This window comes from Schistosoma mansoni, chromosome 4, assembly GCF_000237925.1.
Source record: "Schistosoma mansoni strain Puerto Rico chromosome 4, complete genome".
Lineage (NCBI taxonomy): Eukaryota > Metazoa > Platyhelminthes > Trematoda > Strigeidida > Schistosomatidae > Schistosoma > Schistosoma mansoni.
The window spans coordinates 24,540,421-24,559,880 of NC_031498.1; the positions used below are offsets into that span (position 1 = coordinate 24,540,421).

General features: G+C 36.9%; 3 protein-coding genes across 3 annotated transcripts in view; 1 reads left to right on the forward strand and 2 right to left on the reverse strand.

Moving 5' to 3' along the window:
* Smp_151510 (hypothetical protein) overlaps positions 1-3,537 on the reverse strand; it is a gene marked incomplete at both ends in the record, with an annotated part of 30,559 nt that extends 27,022 nt beyond the window's left edge. Inside the window, 2 exons of the mRNA XM_018797279.1 lie at positions 2,859-3,107; positions 3,520-3,537. Coding sequence (XP_018652336.1) covers positions 2,859-3,107; positions 3,520-3,537 — 267 coding nt within the window. The remainder of the gene's footprint in view (positions 1-2,858; positions 3,108-3,519) is intronic.
* A 6,443-nt stretch (positions 3,538-9,980) lies between these two features.
* On the forward strand, positions 9,981-11,029 carry Smp_151500 (hypothetical protein; the record flags this gene model as incomplete). Its single annotated transcript, XM_018797280.1, has 2 exons — positions 9,981-10,865; positions 11,000-11,029. 2 exons carry the CDS (start codon positions 9,981-9,983, stop codon positions 11,027-11,029), a joined length of 915 nt encoding a protein of 304 aa, XP_018652337.1.
* Positions 11,030-11,106: 77 nt separating this feature from the next.
* Positions 11,107-14,875, reverse strand: Smp_055140 (hypothetical protein; the record flags this gene model as incomplete). Its single annotated transcript, XM_018797281.1, has 3 exons — positions 11,107-11,400; positions 11,448-11,562; positions 14,859-14,875. 3 exons carry the CDS (start codon positions 14,873-14,875, stop codon positions 11,107-11,109), a joined length of 426 nt encoding a protein of 141 aa, XP_018652338.1.
* Between the last annotated feature and the right edge of the window lie 4,585 nt (positions 14,876-19,460).

Here is a 19,460-nt window from a genome sequence, read left to right on the forward strand (position 1 = left end):
CTGGAGACGACTTATTTTATTCACATACGATGTTTGTTTGGATCTTCCCAAGTAACTTTTAGGGCTGCAACTGGTCAGTCTCTAATTGGCATATTTGTATACCGTGCGCATTGCCTCGATATAGCCTAAATTCACAAGCATGGTAAGCAATCAGAGACTGACAAGTTGCAGTCCTAAAACATCAATGGGAAGATTCAAACAAACAATACGAAGTGAATTTCCACTTTACCCCATTGCACAAGCAAGTGGCTATCAGGACTCAGTGGCCGAGTGGATAACGCGATAGCGTTTGAAGCGAAAGGTAATGGGTTCGAGTCCCAGAGTGAATATCAACTCTGAGATGCAGGTACATCCAGCTGACGAGTCCCAAATAGGACGAAACGCGCGTCCTGGATTCCACTGCTAGCCACTATCCATCTTTGTTTACCATTATTATTAATGTTTGTAAATGGTATTTGTTGATAAATAATAGTTTTAATTTTATATATTTATATGGTCAGTCTGATAGCTGGTCAATGATCTTGCCTTATAAAAGAAAATCATGAGATTCAGTGATGAATTTTGTAAACAAATTATCAGTTTGGTTACAAAATTCATTTCAATCATTTTACACACTAATTGGACCGACATAACACCAACCATTGGTACATAGTGTGTACAGTGAACAAACGAGCTAAATCGAAATGGCCACTATCGATAAATCAGCTTAATATGAACGGAGAATATTCTTTTCAACATATTCTTTTTAGGTTCTACAATAATATATCCAAATTAACAATCCAAAAAGTCTCCAGGTTTAAGGCGAAGTGAATCGTTTGAAGTTGTAGCATGTGAATTTAAGATTGTTCGTAAAATAACACAAATTGTTAATGTTGGGAAGAGTTAACTTGAATAAGTTTATAAGCTGAATGAAACTGTTAGGTTAATAATGATCAAAATAAATATGGGTCAGATAGGATGAGAGAAATGATAATACAGTTACAAATTCGACCAAATGTTTAGTGGAAGGCTAAATTATACATAAAGTCAAATGAATTCAATAAGAAATAATAATAACGATTCATAGATTATGCAGAACAACACAAATAACATTCAACGCCGGAAAACTACGACTAGTGTTTTCTACGTACCCAATAGTGACATAGACTAAAACATTAATTACGTAAAATGGCCATATCGTTCTGTATTTAGCAATTTGACTGCTTTTGTGAAACGCTATATTGGTCGAATTTCCAGAAATTTGCATTTTCGTGTTCATGAACACCACCCAGCGTGGCTAAGTAAAGGCTTAGTGAAGACAGTGTACAGCTTGTCACTAAACCATTTAATGCCGTAGTGAACGAGACTTCAGGTGGGGTAAACCAATTTACTGTTTGGTGCAAAATTACACTGGCTTAGTATAATATGAGAATCAAACATTAGATACATCTTTTGCACGTCTTCTTTGCGTTATCCTTTACCTACTACATCATTCCGCTAATGCTGTTGTTATTATGATTGCTCTCTCCGATCCCCTTTCTGTTCTCTTCGATCCAATCTTCTGCTACCTGGCAATCCATTTCCGGTCGCGGCTACATACTACTTATATCTGTCGGCATAAGTAGCATACACTACGGCGCCAGTACAAGTCAATCTCAATGAATTATCGGGCTAATAATTTTCTGCCAAAGTCGGTCCGACTCAAAGTCTTTCAAACGGCAGGAGTGGTAGCCATTCGGATTACAGAATTGGAGTAGTGTACAAAAGAAATATACTGAACCCCTTGAAGTTAGACATTAACATCATTAGATCCCGGCTCAGAGGTCTAGAGATTAAGTGTTCGCCTTAGAAACTGAAGATCCTGGATTCCATTCGGGAGTGCAAAGTCATAGATGTTCCTTCTTGAGGAGTTCCGTACTCCTATGTTTTTAATGGTGGCCCAAGATTGATCGATTCATGCTCTCGATAAATCCGTGAGACCACCACTAATTCAACTTTTTTTCAGGTCCCTCAAGAAGAACGTATCGACCGCTCCACTTATCGTGAGAATCTCATCAGTACTGAAGGTCTGATGTCTAACGAAATCTCGGCGCCGATTCAGAAGGATCGACTGACTTTCGCCAACTTGCGTCACTCGTGTAGTAGGCAAGATATCCGTCTACCAACCAAATGGAGAGTTTACTGAACAGCAGTTCTCGCCGTTCTACTTTATAGGTGTGAAACATGGCCATTGAGAATAGAGGATATTCGTTGGTGTTTTCGGAGTATCGCTCGTGTATTTCGGTACCACGGAGTAAGCAATACCTGGGATAGGAATAGGGCAATAATTAAGGATGGTAAATAGATTGATGAGGTAGTAAACCATCAACTAAAGTGGTCGGGACATGTGTTACACATGCCTAGCCACCCCCTACCTCGACGGGAGATGTTTTCTGGTGCAAAAGTAGGCTGTAAAATTGCTAAGAGCGGCCAGACCAAAACATGTCATCAGTTCATGAATTCACTGACAACTGGACTTAGCCATGTTAATAGGTACAGACTATATGGTCGAGGTCCATGTGATTATCGTAACTAATAGTTAGAGACTCAGAATGACATGGCTCAAAATCGTTTGCAATGGCGCAGGTGCAGCCATTACCTGACTTTTCCTAAATTTTTAAATCCTAAATTTATTATAACATTTTTTGTTTTTATTTCGCTAATTTATAATTTCTTTTCGAGTCGTATCTTCGATGCTCAATCTTTCCTGTTACTATCTCTACTATTCTGGGATTTGGCCTGAAAGCTTAATCTCTCTGTACTAATAAGGTATGATAACTTGAACCGATGTGCAGGTTCTACGTTGTGACGGATATATATATAACAAATAGAAAACGTACTTGTTCATGATTTCGAAAATATGCTGCTAATTCACACATACTACAGCCTGAAGGATGTTTCGAACTTTTAATTACTTCCAGAACCTTTTTTGCATAGACTGAATATTGAAAAATCAAATTTTCATTGTTTATTATCTCAGAGGTGACTTTATCATGAGTTGCATTTGTTTGTATAATGAGATTTGGGACAGTTACATCACTGTCACCTGAATTAATATTGTGTTCTTTTAGAAGGGAATCTTTTTCAGTCTGTTTTTAGTGAGAGAAAAAAACAAGAAAAACGATTAAATGAAAATGATTTTTGAAATGAAGATGTAGGAAAATTCGTATAATGATTTCTTCTGTTTGAACTAACATGAAGTCAAATAATTCTCAAGATTATCACGTAGCGAAATAGGTTCAAAAAGAAAAGACAAATATGTCCAGTAAGTGTTTCTTGTTTCTATCAAAAAATGACTATCTAAAGTTTATGAAGGGAATGGGAATCAATACTTTTTAGTTATCTGAGTGTTTATATCAATCAGTATGAACTGGCCACCGATCATATTTCGGGACGGATGCCAAAATCTAGGTTAAATATCTCTGAATGATACTGACAAAATGACATGAAAAATATAGTTATACGTAAATTACGGAACGAGTAGACAACAGAACAACTTACCATACAGTTTTGACACATGGGTGTTAAATAAACACATAAGAGATACACAACATGGTAGCTCTTCATATTGATTTTATCATCGAGATCTTAGAAATACTAATAAATTGTAGTTGAAGAAGTGTTATGATGCTGTGGGTGAGCTAATAAATTCAGTCCATCAAAGCAAACTGGCTGATAAAATTATACCAAGTAAGTTTATCGGAGAGTATTTTGTGAGTGTCTAATTTGGCCAAAACAACAGTAGGTTTTCAATAAAGGCTACTATGTAAAAACCTGGTATTGATTCATGAAGGCAATTGTTTATAGTTTATTCAGTGCAAAGAGAACTGTAAACGTATAATTCATAGTTCCTAGGTTAATCGAATTAAAGTCAGAGACTTGGGATAAAGTGGATTAAAACCAATGCTAATAAGTAGACGCTTCTAAATCATGATTTAAGAATTAAACATTCATATCAGGTTACATACATTTATGTTTTTGGTTAACTAAAACTGTAGAAAGATATATGGTAGTATTCAGATCAAGCAAAGATATTCGTTGGGGTTCAAAATGCAAATACAGAAGCAAATTGATATTTAAATGAATCTAATAACAAAAACTTTACGAAATATTACAAGAGACGCAGTACTGTGAAGGGAAATAAAAACCAGAATAAAAAATGTCAACCTACGATGATGTTTCCTGATAAAAAATTTCTTTGAACATAAAGGACCCAAAATGTTTCGGACAATTCATATTTCATATTTCAGTCAATCACCAGAAGAAAGAGAAAGCAGCATTGTCTGACTCTGGTCCTCACTTGGAATACATCTATCAGCTGTTCTCCATGAACGTCTTTGAAGTGTAGTCTGATGTTTGAATTCCGTATGATATTGACGATCTTCTCAGGTACACAATAGTCTCGAAGAAGTTTCCATAATGTTCTCCTATCCACACTCTCAAATGCTTTGTCACAAGCAATGAACTTGATGTATATTGACGAGTTTCATTCAATTGATTGTTTCACAATGATCTGTAGTGTGGCAATTCGGTCTGTGCACGACCGGTCCTTACGGAATCCGACCTGTTGATCTCGAAGTTGGGCGTCCACTGAGTGTTTCATCCGGTTCAGCAAAACTGTTATTGACAACAGTGTGATGCATCTGTAATTCTCACATTTGCTCAGATCTCCTTTCTTTGGCATCTTGATGAGATATCCTTCTTTCCAGTCTGTCAGTAATTGTTCTTCCCCTCAAATCTTCCAGAATAGAACGTGGAGTATGTTTGCAGTTACTTCTATGTGTGACTTTAGTGCTTCGGCTGGTATTTTGTCAGGTCCTGATGCTTTCCCACTATTGATTTGTTCGATGATCATCCTGATTTCTTCGGTCGTTGGTGGAATGACATCTATAGGGAGATTTGTGTGTGCTGCTACGATATCCGGTGGGTTGAATGGGGCTGGTCCATTCAAGAGTACTTCGAAGTGTTTCAACAATCTGCACCTCTGTCCTTGAATTTCTGTGATTAACTTGCCTTCTTTGTCCTTGACTGGTCTCTTTGATTTACTATATTTCCCTGTCAGTTTCTTCGTTGTATCATCTAACTGTCTCATACTTTCTTCTCTTGTAGCTTTGTCTGCTGTCATTGCTAGCTCTTCCACATATTTCTGCTTATCAGCTCTAATGCTCATCTTCACTAGCTTGTTTGCTTCTGTGTATTCATTTTGTGCCTTGACTTTTTCTGTTTTTGTTCGGCTGTTGTTGATTGCTGTCTTCCTTTCTTCAATCTTGTCGATGATGGTAAATGGGATATTCTTAATGAATAGAGCTACTCCTCTTTTACGTTTCTGGATCCCGTCGGCTTTTACTAACGTGAAACCTTCAAAATCAAGTTCCATACTATCTACAGGCTTCGTCAGTCAAGTTTCTGTGACTGAGATTATATCTGGCTTGGTATAGTTAATCTGTACACCTAGTTCTGATCACTTATTAAACAAGCTTCGAGGATTCGTGTAACAGATCCGAAGCCTATTTAAATGGTTTCGTGATGCACCTGTAATGGTTTCGGAGCCATTTTCTGTTGAAGTCTCACAACCCGAAAAGTTACCATTTTTAGGTTCTTTTCGCCAGCATCTAACGTAAGTTTCAGCTCTTTTTTGCCTTCCCATCTTTTTACACAATCTGCGAGCGACAATTCCTTATGGACAAAAACTGTCAGTATTTATCATCGTGATACCAATTGGCTCAGTTGACAATCACATCATAACTAAAGAATATCAGTTGTCGCTAAACAAAGTAGTGTTTATATATGTATGCTTAATCAACTGTTACTTGTTTGGTTCAGATGCGCGTTTCCCATGGTTGCATGTTGGACACAATACCATTTTTGAGACATCATAAAATCTGCATTCATAGTGCAATACTAAAACACAAACCTATTTATCAACTCTCTGAGATATCTGCACAAATGAACTGTCTTTTATCTTTATTGATTTCATGCATATACCAATCCTACTTGAAAAACATCTTATATGTGAAACAATTTTGTAAATTATAGATCATGCCTTTAAAAATGGCGTGTGCCTACTTTTTCAGAATCAGGTTATTTTGTTATATTGTATCTGTCTCGCATTTCCTTCACTCACAGCAATTTCTGTTGTCGCTGCTGGGTCTTCCGCTTGTCGGCTATAATCCTTCTCTTCACTATCTTGTTTGCCTTTATGAGTTTGTTTATACCTTGGCATTCTCTGCTCTCGTTCAACTGTAATTGATTGCTGTCCTTTTGTTCTTCCCTTCCTAAATCTTGTTCAGGTTTCCCATAGAGATCCATTCCTTATGACGGTATTTCTTGAGTTCCAGAGTCTCCTGACCTGTTGAAATTAGTGCTTTCTTGATCTCTTTCCAATTACACTCCATAGTAGTTTCTTCTTCTTTCAGTAGATATTGTGAGGCTCAGAATCTGTTGTTGAGCGCTATCTTGAATTGCTTGAGTTTGTTAGTATCTCGAAGGAAGTCTGTACTAAACCTTTATAATGCTGTTTCGCCAGTTTTCCAGTGTTTCTTTAGCTTCAGTTTCATTTCAGTCACAACCAGGTGGTGATCTGAAGTTATGTCAGCTTCTCTTCTGGTTCTCACGTCTTCCATTGGTGTCTAGGTATCCTATCAGAATGGCCAGGTCCCTTCACGGGAACTCCTCTACGACTGACAACAGCCTCTCGTAAGACTGACTTTTATCGTCTGCGCTGTTATAATTGGTGGGTGAATAACACTGGAAAAAGTTCATTATGGTTCCCATATTCTTTGTTCGGAAGGATGCTTTGATGATCCTAGATCCATGAGATTCCCATCCTATAAGCGTATTTCGTGCTTCTTTGGACAGCATTACAGCAACGCCCTGATTGTGTAAAGCACTTATCTCTTCGTGACCGGAGTACAGCAGTATCCTTCCCGAACCTAGCCCTAGCTGCCCAGCTTGTGTTCAATGGGCTTCGCTGACTCCGAGCACCGTCAAGTTGTATCTCCTCATTTCCGTAGCTACATGGGACCAGCAGTAACTCTAGAAGAGCTACAGGCTGAATAAAGCATATTTAACAACTTAGTAGCCAGTTATGTATTTCTACACTTCCTTTGGTGGTTTTGAAATATAACTTGGTTGCGTAAACCAAATGATCTGAAATTAGATTCGAATTTACAAAACTCAATAGTTTATAATTTTTACATCCAAATCACTGATCTTTTTCATATTAATATTAGAAGGGATTTAAATTATCCCGTAATGGTTCAGTGGATAATGAGTTGTGTTCGAAGCGAAGGTTACTGGATTCGAGTCTCAGTGTGAACATCAACACTGGGATGCAGGTAAATTTAACTGACAGGTTCGAAATAGGACAAAAGTCGTGTAATGGATTCTATTATTGGCCAAAATCTACCTATTCTGTATGAAACACTGTTCTTTTTTTCTCCACTGTTGTTAAATACAGCCGTTTCGCGAACTAAAATTAGTTCCAATCAATTTTTATGTGCTTTACAATTAAATGAATAGCAACGTTAAAATGTATATTTAAAGACTATAAAGTGAATGACCAAAATGTTAATTGATATCGATTATAACATCACATCCTTTCACATCTGCATTTTATATTCGTATAGACGCTCATTACTATGCAATAATAATTTTGTAATATATGATGCAAAATAAAGAAAGGTTAACAAGAAATGATACCCAATGAGCGAAAAGATTCGATGCGACATGTGTATAAATACAAAGATAAACACCATATATATGCTGTAGAAAAGTTTATCGGAAATAACTCGTCTAAATGAGGTGAAATAAAATGTAAGTCAATAAACTATTCATAAACTTATTTTTAAGGGCTATATATGTTAGATTGTGACTTCCAATTATTGTTGTTTTATGCTCCTGAATTCAGCTACATTGGTCACAGCTTAGTTGTGTAGTTTCACACCATAAAGATGTAGTGCCTAAACAATGGAGTGAAACTTTACATTGTTACTGAAATGCATTATTGGTATTACTTTAATAGAGGAGATTCATAGAAATTTGACCCAAGGTTTTATCACAGAATGATGACAGTTATATAGGGTTAGTGAAAATCCAGGAGGATTGCACTGGCGTTTTGTCCTAGATTGGGACTAACTCCACCAAAGCATTAAGTCTAGTGATAAAACCACAATATCTTAGGACCATTTAGTTAAGATCTATTGGTTCAAGCTCTTGACTTCAAGCCAAATGATGATATATCATGATCATCATCCAATACTATCAGTGAGAAGTTTCACTTTAATGTTAATACTAAGTTATATGTTAATTTGGGATCAAAATTGTACTTTAAATTATTATTATTATCATTATGCATACCATTGTAGGTAAAAGAGTAACTTAATGATTCAATCATAAACAAGGTAGAAATCGGTACATAGTAATAAGTTTTTAATTAACGCATTCACCAAGTACCTGGGTATGAGTAACACTGAATGTAAAAGCTAATGATGCTACCCGATTGTCCAGACAGAAGTAGGTGGGTGGGGGTTCATATCTGTGAATAAGTAGGTGAAAGTAGAACGCCCTAAGCATTAGCCATATATGCGTATCTGATCAAACTGATACACCATATTAGCACAGCGAAGTCAGTTTATGAAATCAAATACCAGAATAGCGGAAGTAGTAATAGTATCAGTAGTAGTAAGAGAGAAAGAGAGAATGCGTGGAACTAAGTGTCAGACAAATTTAGAACTCAAAATCTAGAAAAAGACAGGAATTAGACGTATCTTGACTATTAAGATAAATTCAGAGCAACGTCATACATCTCCAACTCAATAATTGACAACTTTAAAAAATACAAATATTATGTAAAATTCAAAATATATAAAACTAAAAGGCTTCAAATGTACATCTTATAGGTAAGTTAAATCATAAATATATAACCGGAATAAAGCTTTACTTATATACAGAGACACTGTTTAAAAAGAATATCTTATTAGCTACAAGACTATTAGAAGTAGATGAATACAATGATATGCAAATTAGGATACTTAAATGTATAGTTAGTAATATGATTCAAAAAGAGGAATTTTAGATATCTTACCGATAAGTTACACCAAGTTACGTTTAGTTCAGTCACGAAAATAGACGTTTTAAGACAGATTCACGATTTAGGAATATTTCGCTTTCTTCGACGTGAGTTAACTAACATCATTAGTGTTAATTACTAAAGGGGTTTATAGAGATTGTTGAATTTCATGACAGTCCGTGATTGTTAATATTAGTTGTAAATTTTTAATATTATGGAATAACTTAGCAGTTATTAAGCATCTCAGATAACGGTAATTAATCGAGAGTTCTGAGATACTCTCTAACTTACAAAATGAAGTACTATTCGGTATGATTAAGATTCAGTTATACATATTGTAAGACCTGATCAATTCTAACATACTCTTTACACAACCTACCTTTAACCACACTTTAAATACTAAGGTTGGTGATACCGCCCAGGTATCTAAACCCAGTAGATGGAGCAAGAGTCGAACTCAATGGTTGAGAGAGAGAGCAGTGGTTCAACGGCTACGGTATTTGACTAAGCCGCAGGCTCAACCCCCGTTTAGTGAGGTAGTATTACCGGCTAGGAGACAGATACGTGCACCTGTTCACTGGTAAATAAGCAAGAATTTCAACCAAAAAGCAAGGGCTCAGTTATTTACTTAACTGATTTATGGCCCGTATGACTTAATACTGTTGGCCATTGATGTTTTGGAAAATCGACTATTATACGGAGGATGAAAGTATGGTTTTGTTAATTTCCCTTTATAATCATTCCACAAAGAATAATTTTCATCTATATGAGTCATTTTCTATGAAATTAACCATTTCGACCATATTTGAAAAATAAAACACTTAAAAGTATATTGCTTCTTTTCTTCTCAAGACAAATATTTCCCAATAAAGAGATTAGCGTAAAAGAAACAATGGATAATTCTGGCGATACAATAACATCAAACATTAATGAACAAGGTGTCAAAGAACCATTATATAAAAACTACCTTTTCGTATTTATGATTGCTGGTTTAATAACAATGATTCCTTTGATTATTATCAACATAGCAGTAATGATGAAAAAACGATTATCAAGAATATGTCGTATATTATTACTTTGCATTTGTCTATCACTTGGATCTTGTGTCGGTGCATTAGCATTTACGCATTATGCATTAGGACCGATTGATATAACTTTAACTAAAGGTGACCAAGTACTTATTGGTGAGCCAACAAATGGATTTCTAATGAACATACATGAATTACGTTCACTGACATGTAATCATCTAGAAATCCGATCGAACAAATTAAAAATTCGTGTTTGGACAACACCTATATCACCACACTATGGACCATTACAGAATTACAGTTTAGTTATACGTAACTGGAGTTTGCCAACGTTTACTCACCTTCGACTTAATAGTGGTGATGCCATTTATGCGCATAATTTTTCTCATCCAACACAAATAATCATTCTTAAAGGTGAAGAATCTATGCAACGATGGATCAAAACCGGTTCATATAAGAGGGGTTATGAGAAATGCTGTTCATGGTATATTCTACAGACAGATTTAGAGAATAGACAACAAATAACAATTGAACAGAATGACGTATACACTTTAATAATGAGAACATCTGCATCGATAGTCAATTATTCATATCATTTAAACGAACCATCGACAGTAGGAAGCGGATATATTGATTTATTTCGTACACGTTGGGCACCTAACCCTTGTGATCCAGTCATTTGTGATGGTACAACAACAACTCTATGCAAAATAACGTCATCTCCGAAAAGTTACATAATCGACTATACGGTAGAGACAATGACGGCGCCAAATCTTGACTACGCAAATGTACACATAATTTGTTATCCACGTCATTGGATATTAGGGATTATGTTTAGTTTACCAACTATTGTAATTGTAAGTCTGATTCTTATAATGCATAGATGTATCAAAAAACAAAAGAAACAGTTTAAATTCTCTGATACAAGTATTCAACAAACACCTTTTACTGACTTCAATATTAAACAAACAAAAGGCAAATATACAGCTTCTAATGAGAACCAAAATCATGCATTTGAATTTGATCTAGTGTGAAACTTACTGGTAACTGGTTTGTCTTACAACACTTTGTTTTAGTTGCCGTTATAATCGGTGACATTATTGATGATTTTATATTTTTATTACCATAATGTAGCGCTTCTAATGCTGATAACTGTAAATCGTCAGCGTAATTATTTAGTTTCTCATCTAAGAAATCACATAGTTTTGCTCCAAAACCTTCTAAAATTTTACATTCTTTTCCACTTTGCAACAATAGTGGGTATTTTTTAAGCGAAGAAAGAGCCTAGAAAAGAAAGTAATAAAGTCCATAAAACAAACTTAATTTCCTACCTTTTTGTAAGCATAGTATGATTTGGCATCTTTTGCAAATGCATTTTCCATAGCTTCGGTTATCCACCTTTGAAATAAAAGATTTGGTCCACCATCGATCTTTTTCTTTTTCCGACTACGAAAAAAAGTATATTGGATGAGTTGTGTGCTAAATAAAATTTATGATTTTTAATTTTTTGGAAAACATAGAGTATTTATAATTTCGAATGCTGAAATTTTGAAAGTAAAAAATAACCGGATGAGATTGTGTAAGATTTGGCATAAAGGTGCACTGATCGGTAGATTGATATCAACCTGAAACAGATTGGTTATCGATTCTACGTAAGTATAACGTAGAACCTGGTGAATGTGTACATCAGTTCAAGTTGCCATACCTCATTAGTACAGCGAGATAAAATTGCTAGTATATATAGTGAAGCAGCATCATAGGTAGTAACAGTATTAGTGGTAATTGAGAAGATTAGGCATTGAAGACAAGATTCAAGAAGAAAATATGGATTTATCCAATTAAATAATTTTGTAAGGTAATTTAAAAAGTTAGGATCTAAGGGAAGACAAAGAGTGAATGCACCTACGCCATAACGAACGATTCTAAACCATTTCACTCAAAGTCCTTAATCATTGGTTACGATAATCACCTAAAATTTATCTATTAGTCTGAACCTGCGTACATGGCTTACTTCTTTAAGTCTATGAGAAGGTTGAATAAGAATGGGAGAAGTGGAAAACCCTGGAGAAAACCACTTCCCGCTGAAGTCAAGAATAGTCCAAGTATAAAATAATTAAAAGGGAAAATATATTTTGCTCCTTTGTTCACACTGCTTCCTCCTCTATTTTTCTAGGGTTCATCTTTATTTACCACTTTTTGTTTCCCTGGAAGAACCGAAAATGCAAAAGCACTAACAAGTTTAGGATCAACTGCCTAACAACTTGTTACTGAAGTTTGACTTCAAACGCTAATGAAGGAAAATCTCTATTTTGGGAAGCAGATGCATTGAGAAAAATTGCGTCGACACAAGGGATTCGTCACGTCTCCTTTAAACACTTTCCGGCCTTATCCTTACTAACTACAACTAAATGGCATGACCTTTAATTGAAAATATTGCAAACAGATGTGCAAACTGAATAACCATACATTATCTCTAATTTTCATAAGATCTAATGGTTGATGAGTGAATAGCCAAGCAAACAGAAAAAACGATAATAGAGATCAATAGGGGGAAATAAAAACGATACCATGGTATGAATAAAGGGGAAACGCGCCAAATATTCGGCTTCTCGCGTATCAGGGGGAAACAGTGAGAATTTTCTGCTAGATGTTTCTTTGGAGATGTTTCAGAATCCGCACTAAATTGTTTACTTTTCGCCCAAATTTACGCCTAGCTGTTTGCTTCACTTGTTTAAGTCTGTCTGGCTACCTAGTTTATAAACCTTTAGCAGGGTAACGTCAAAATATCTAGATGCATTAATTCGTTAAGTAGACTTTTTAGTAACCCACGGTTGTGGTTAAAAAGAGTTCCGGAAGGAAAAATACCTTTTAGATGAAAATGAGATACTCTTGTTACATAATCGCAAATTGCATACGGTTTTACAAAACTTAACTTCCGTCATGTCCGATTCAACTGCTAATGTTCTTCAGTTTATGTTATGCTTTGATCGTTTATTAAGTATCGAGACTACTGTTTCACTTTAAATGAATCAGTTCCAGTCAAAGTATTACCAAGAGTGTCATCTTTTTATCAAAAAGGTCTTTTTACCTTTGGAATCCTATCAAGTGCCACAGTTTTTGTTTTTTTGCACTTTTTGAACTTGACAGTTCTTGGATCGTTTTCTTTTGACTTTTTGCCCAAATATTTTGGTTATTCGTTTTAACCTGTATGTTTTTTCAAAGTTACATGAAAATCTTTGAGTGATGACTGGACAGTGTAAAAGGAGTAACTGTCAAAACTAAGATTATAAATACCCGGTGGATAGTGATATGCAGTGTGATGAGTGGTACCACGAAGTCTGCACTAATTTAACACCTGCAGCTCTTAAAAGACCAGAAGAAGAACAGATGGCAAAGAGGTCTGTCAGAAATAAGAACCCAAGTAAGCGGATAACAAAGCGAGTTCCTTATGTCTCCCGCTCTCTAAATAGCAAACTCGATCATGAGCCTAGGTCTCCTTTAGCAGGGAAAATGACAACAAACATGACTTGAGCGTAACACAACTGTGATTTTTACTCCAGTGAAGTTTAACGGATGGACATAAAAAAGAGTGAAAAATAACCTGATATCACGAAGCGAAAGCCGGATTCCTTGACTATAATTAGGGAAAAGAAGAATGATTATGGTGAAAGGTCGGTTATTTTTCATAGAATCTCCAAAAGCCCTGGTAAGGCCGAGGGTGGGAAGTCAGTCAACTACAACGTAGGACCAGGCACATGTGTGCATCGGGTGGGGAAAGTTCGCTTTCCTTCTTGAAATGCTCTCACAGAGTCATAAGTATACAGCCACTGTCAGGGAAGTCTTACTCACTGCTTTCTCGTGATGGGGTTGTTGTTTATGGCATTGAGAAGACGAAAAGCGAATGTTAGGAGCTTTAACTGGGATGGTCGGTACAAAGAACCCATCTAGGGCAGTTGGAAAACTCTGATACCAAACCAATGGTGCAGTATCATGCGAGACTAGATAAACTAAACCTATTCCCCTCGTAATACAAAAGGACTAGAAAAGGCTTGATCAGTCTATAAATCATTTTATAATATTTTTGTGATCAACACCTTCACTTTTCTTGTCTTTAAGGATGACGACTTCACTGGAAAATTACAAAACATTTACTAGCCCATATGACTATCGACCTTCCCTTCGAATCAACGAGTGGGACCCCTTACCTCAACAAGTAGTTAAGTATCCCTCCAAAAGTTAGGCCACCTGAGACTCCATCTCCAGAACCAACACAAAGCATTTAGATTCCTGTCCTTTTCAAACTGAAACTGACTTACATTGTATTATTAATTTCCAAACATCGTTTACTGAGCACGTATCAACTTTTCACTTTAGTGTGGCATGCAGACAACTATATAACTTAAGTTAGACTAACGCGGTATAGGTTCGCATGAATTTCCACTTCCTCAATAAATTCCTTGATAAATCACTGATTTGTCGGTACATATTTTACTGAATTTCGTTTACGACAATAACACTTAAAGCGTAATTTATTGATATTTTCATGTCGTAAATATTTTTCTACAAGTTGATTGAAATCTCAGTTAACATAAGTCTCTGAAGACATGTATAACATTTTTAAATCCAGTCATTTATATGACTCAGAGCAAAAATTAAGGCATCTTGAATCTAACCAGTTCGTCGACAAAACACAGGCTTGTCGATGCGGACTAAATAAAGCTTAAAACATGGGTGAAACTTACTTGGCCAGTGTGCTCATCTTCCCGACTCATTAATAAACAGACTAGAAAATTTATTTCAGGCGGAATTCCCGCATATGCAAAAGGCCGAGCCTGAACCTTGAAGTACTTTATTATGAAGCATTCAAACACCTTCGATGAATCAATGATGACAAACAAGATAAGTAAACTTTTGACTGTATTTGAAGAAATTTGTTGTCTTTCGTCTACTAATGCTGTCTAGTGCAACCAAGTAATGGAAACCATTACACGACTTTTGTCCTATTTCGAACCTGTCAGTTAAATTTACCTGCATCCCAGTGTTGATGTTCACACTGAGACTCGAATCCAGTAACCTTCGCTTCGAACACAACTCATTATCCACTGAACCATTACGGGATAATTTAAATCCCTTCTAATATTAATATGAAAAAGATCAGTGATTTGGATATAAAAATTATAAACTATTGAGTTTTGTAAATTCGAATCTAATTTCAGATCATTTGGTTTACGCAACCAAGTTATATTTCAAAACCACCAAAGGAAGTGTAGAAATACATAACTGGCTACTAAGTTGTTAAATATGCTTTATTCAGCCTGTAGCTCTTCTAGAGTTACTGCTGGTCCCATGTAGCTACGGAAATGAGGAGATACAACTTGACGGTGCTCGGAGTCAGCGAAGCCCATTGAACACAAGCTGGGCAGCTAGGGCTAGGTTCGGGAAGGATACTGCTGTACTCCGGTCACGAAGAGATAAGTGCTTTACACAATCAGGGCGTTGCTGTAATGCTGTCCAAAGAAGCACGAAATACGCTTATAGGATGGGAATCTCATGGATCTAGGATCATCAAAGCATCCTTCCGAACAAAGAATATGGGAACCATAATGAACTTTTTCCAGTGTTATTCACCCACCAATTATAACAGCGCAGACGATAAAAGTCAGTCTTACGAGAGGCTGTTGTCAGTCGTAGAGGAGTTCCCGTGAAGGGACCTGGCCATTCTGATAGGATACCTAGACACCAATGGAAGACGTGAGAACCAGAAGAGAAGCTGACATAACTTCAGATCACCACCTGGTTGTGACTGAAATGAAACTGAAGCTAAAGAAACACTGGAAAACTGGCGAAACAGCATTATAAAGGTTTAGTACAGACTTCCTTCGAGATACTAACAAACTCAAGCAATTCAAGATAGCGCTCAACAACAGATTCTGAGCCTCACAATATCTACTGAAAGAAGAAGAAACTACTATGGAGTGTAATTGGAAAGAGATCAAGAAAGCACTAATTTCAACAGGTCAGGAGACTCTGGAACTCAAGAAATACCGTCATAAGGAATGGATCTCTATGGGAAACCTGAACAAGATTTAGGAAGGGAAGAACAAAAGGACAGCAATCAATTACAGTTGAACGAGAGCAGAGAATGCCAAGGTATAAACAAACTCATAAAGGCAAACAAGATAGTGAAGAGAAGGATTATAGCCGACAAGCGGAAGACCCAGCAGCGACAACAGAAATTGCTGTGAGTGAAGGAAATGCGAGACAGATACAATATAACAAAATAACCTGATTCTGAAAAAGTAGGCACACGCCATTTTTAAAGGCATGATCTATAATTTACAAAATTGTTTCACATATAAGATGTTTTTCAAGTAGGATTGGTATATGCATGAAATCAATAAAGATAAAAGACAGTTCATTTGTGCAGATATCTCAGAGAGTTGATAAATAGGTTTGTGTTTTAGTATTGCACTATGAATGCAGATTTTATGATGTCTCAAAAATGGTATTGTGTCCAACATGCAACCATGGGAAACGCGCATCTGAACCAAACAAGTAACAGTTGATTAAGCATACATATATAAACACTACTTTGTTTAGCGACAACTGATATTCTTTAGTTATGATGTGATTGTCAACTGAGCCAATTGGTATCACGATGATAAATACTGACAATGAAATATGATTTACGCTGCATTGTATGTTAATCATGCTTGTAAATATTAGTCATATGACTATAAATTAAAAGTTGAATAACCTGTTTGTCGTACGTCTAAATTGAAATCACTGTGTATTTTATTTAAACTTGTTTAAGCCTATGATGGTAATCAAAAAGAAAGGATACGCAAAATATATTTGTTTTCGAAAGATTTCGTCCATGCTGGAAGGAGTTCTTTACGAAAGCTATTGGTCTCTGAATCACGATATACTGATAAATCTGACTGATTCTGTTATCATAATCAGTTGGGAAAATCTTGATATTGCATAAAAATCTACAATTTTCCGAGCTACAAACTGACCGACACGAAGAATGTTTCTGGAAATTTCACAACCGGCACACGTTAACAGCAAGCTTGGCCAACGAACATAGCCGTCTTTTATACGTCACTGACGTGAATACGAAAGTTCGATACCTCGTCTATACTGGAGCAGAAATCAGCGTTCTTCCAGCGATTTCTGACGACAAACGGCACGAAGTGGTTTTAAACTTACCCGTGTAAACTGGTAACCAATGGTAAAGTTTAGTAAGCGGTACTTCTATGTGAACATATGTTTACTCAAACCCATTCACTGGATTTTCGTTGTTGCAGATGTATCTATGCCAACCATTGTTATAGACCTGCTACAGTATCATGATAAAGTCCTTTCGAGACGGTTGCTAGACACTGAATCGAGGCATAGTACTTTCTGCAGGGAACTCCTAGACATATATTGTGCTGCGCGGCACTTTCAACACTCTGACGGTCGAGAATTCACTCTTTCCACCGATCACAAACTTCTTATCTTCTCTTTAAGCTCATCTTCATACAAGTACTCCCCTCCAGAGTCTCAATAACTGGACTACATCTCGCAATTTACTTAAGATATACAACACATTTCTGGAGCAAACAGTGTCGTACCAGACCCCTTGTCTCGTATAACTTCCTTGAAAAGTTTCCTAATAGTCGAACTTCTTAAACTCGCCCAGCCTTAAAAAAACGACACTGATCTTTAGCAAGAGTTATCCTCAACAACCCTGAAGCTGCGGACTAAACAGATGGGAACAGGTAGGGAAACCTTGTTATGCGACACATCTACAGGTAGGGACCGCACAATTGTGCCGATACATTATGAACGCAACGTCTTCAATATACTGCACAAACTTTCTCATCCAGGTGTGCGTGCAACCACCAAGCTCACAGCAGAACGATTTTGCTGGCCTGGTATGAATGAAGATGTGAGATAGTGGACGCGCTCCTGTGTAAGCTGCCAGAAATCTAAGGTTATTCGACACAACAAATGTCCCTTAGGCTCATTCAAATCCCCGATGCTCGCTTCGACCACGTTCGTCTGCATTTGGTAGGACCCTTACCAGATTCAAATGGATACTCTTATCTTTTAACCTGCGTAGACCGCTTCACTCGATGTACAGAAGCCGTACCTATTAAGGACATTACTGCTGAGACAGTGGCCCGCGCCCTCGTCGAATGATGTGTAGCAAACTTCGGCTGCCCTCACTCCAGACCGTGGACGCTAGTTCGAATCCGGACATTTCCGTCACTACACTACTGAGAATCACTTGCATCCGAACGACCGCCTACCACCCACTAGCAAGTGGGCTGGTTGAGCGCTTCCAACGACAGCTGAGAGCTCCCACATCAGCTGCTAAAGTTTCACAGTAAACCGACACTCTTTTACCCGCTTAAACCGGCATTTGCAATGCAGTGTAAGCCGACGTTGAATACACAACAGCTCAAATCGTCTATGGAACGACACTCCAACTTCCAGGAGAATTCGCGTATCCTTCATCTTCCTCAAGGAATATGGATCTGAACTCTTTATCAAGCAGGCTTGAAAACACACTGCGTTCAGTCTAATCTGTTGTCAATCGACGACAGTCAACTGATCATTTCGTTCAGCCAGTCCTACGATATAGTGCACACGTCTTTGTACGTTGCGACTCCGATGACCTGTCGAAACGGCATTCGAATAACCCTTTTAAGTCCTTCAGCGTGAACCCAAGTACTATATCATCGATGAGAACGGAACTAACGATAGCAGCAGCATCGATTGCTTCAAAGCCTCGTGTTTAGAAGGAAACGCAATTCGTTTCAATTTTCCCTCGGCACAATCGAAGGACACGAGTCTCACAATTGTATCATCAGCAATCACGATGACACTGCGTTGGTATCTAACGACCGTCTTAAAACAACACGTTCTCGAAGAAAAGTATGGATTCCAGAACGCCTAAGCGTCCACTGCACGTAAGACACTAAATAACATTTTGTTTCGTCTCGATTTTTCTTCGTATTATGTTAAATGTACTTGTTAAATTACTTGAATATATAGTCATTAAAAAACCCATTTTCGTTTGTTAATATGCTTGATCATATGTTTGTATATTTTTTTTCAAAAAAGCTAAGAAAGTCATTCTGTAAAAGTCGCTTCTGAACATAGAGAGGTATCAGAAGAGTGTTCACCAACGACAAACTAGCTGTATTTAAACTTCTGGTTGACCACGTCTTAGGGTCATCACTACCCCATTAGAGAGATCAGTGATCTTGAACGGTAAATAACGCCTAAAATCAATAGCTCTGTAAGTCTTCGACATTTGATGATGACCACATTGGTTTCAATGGACTCAC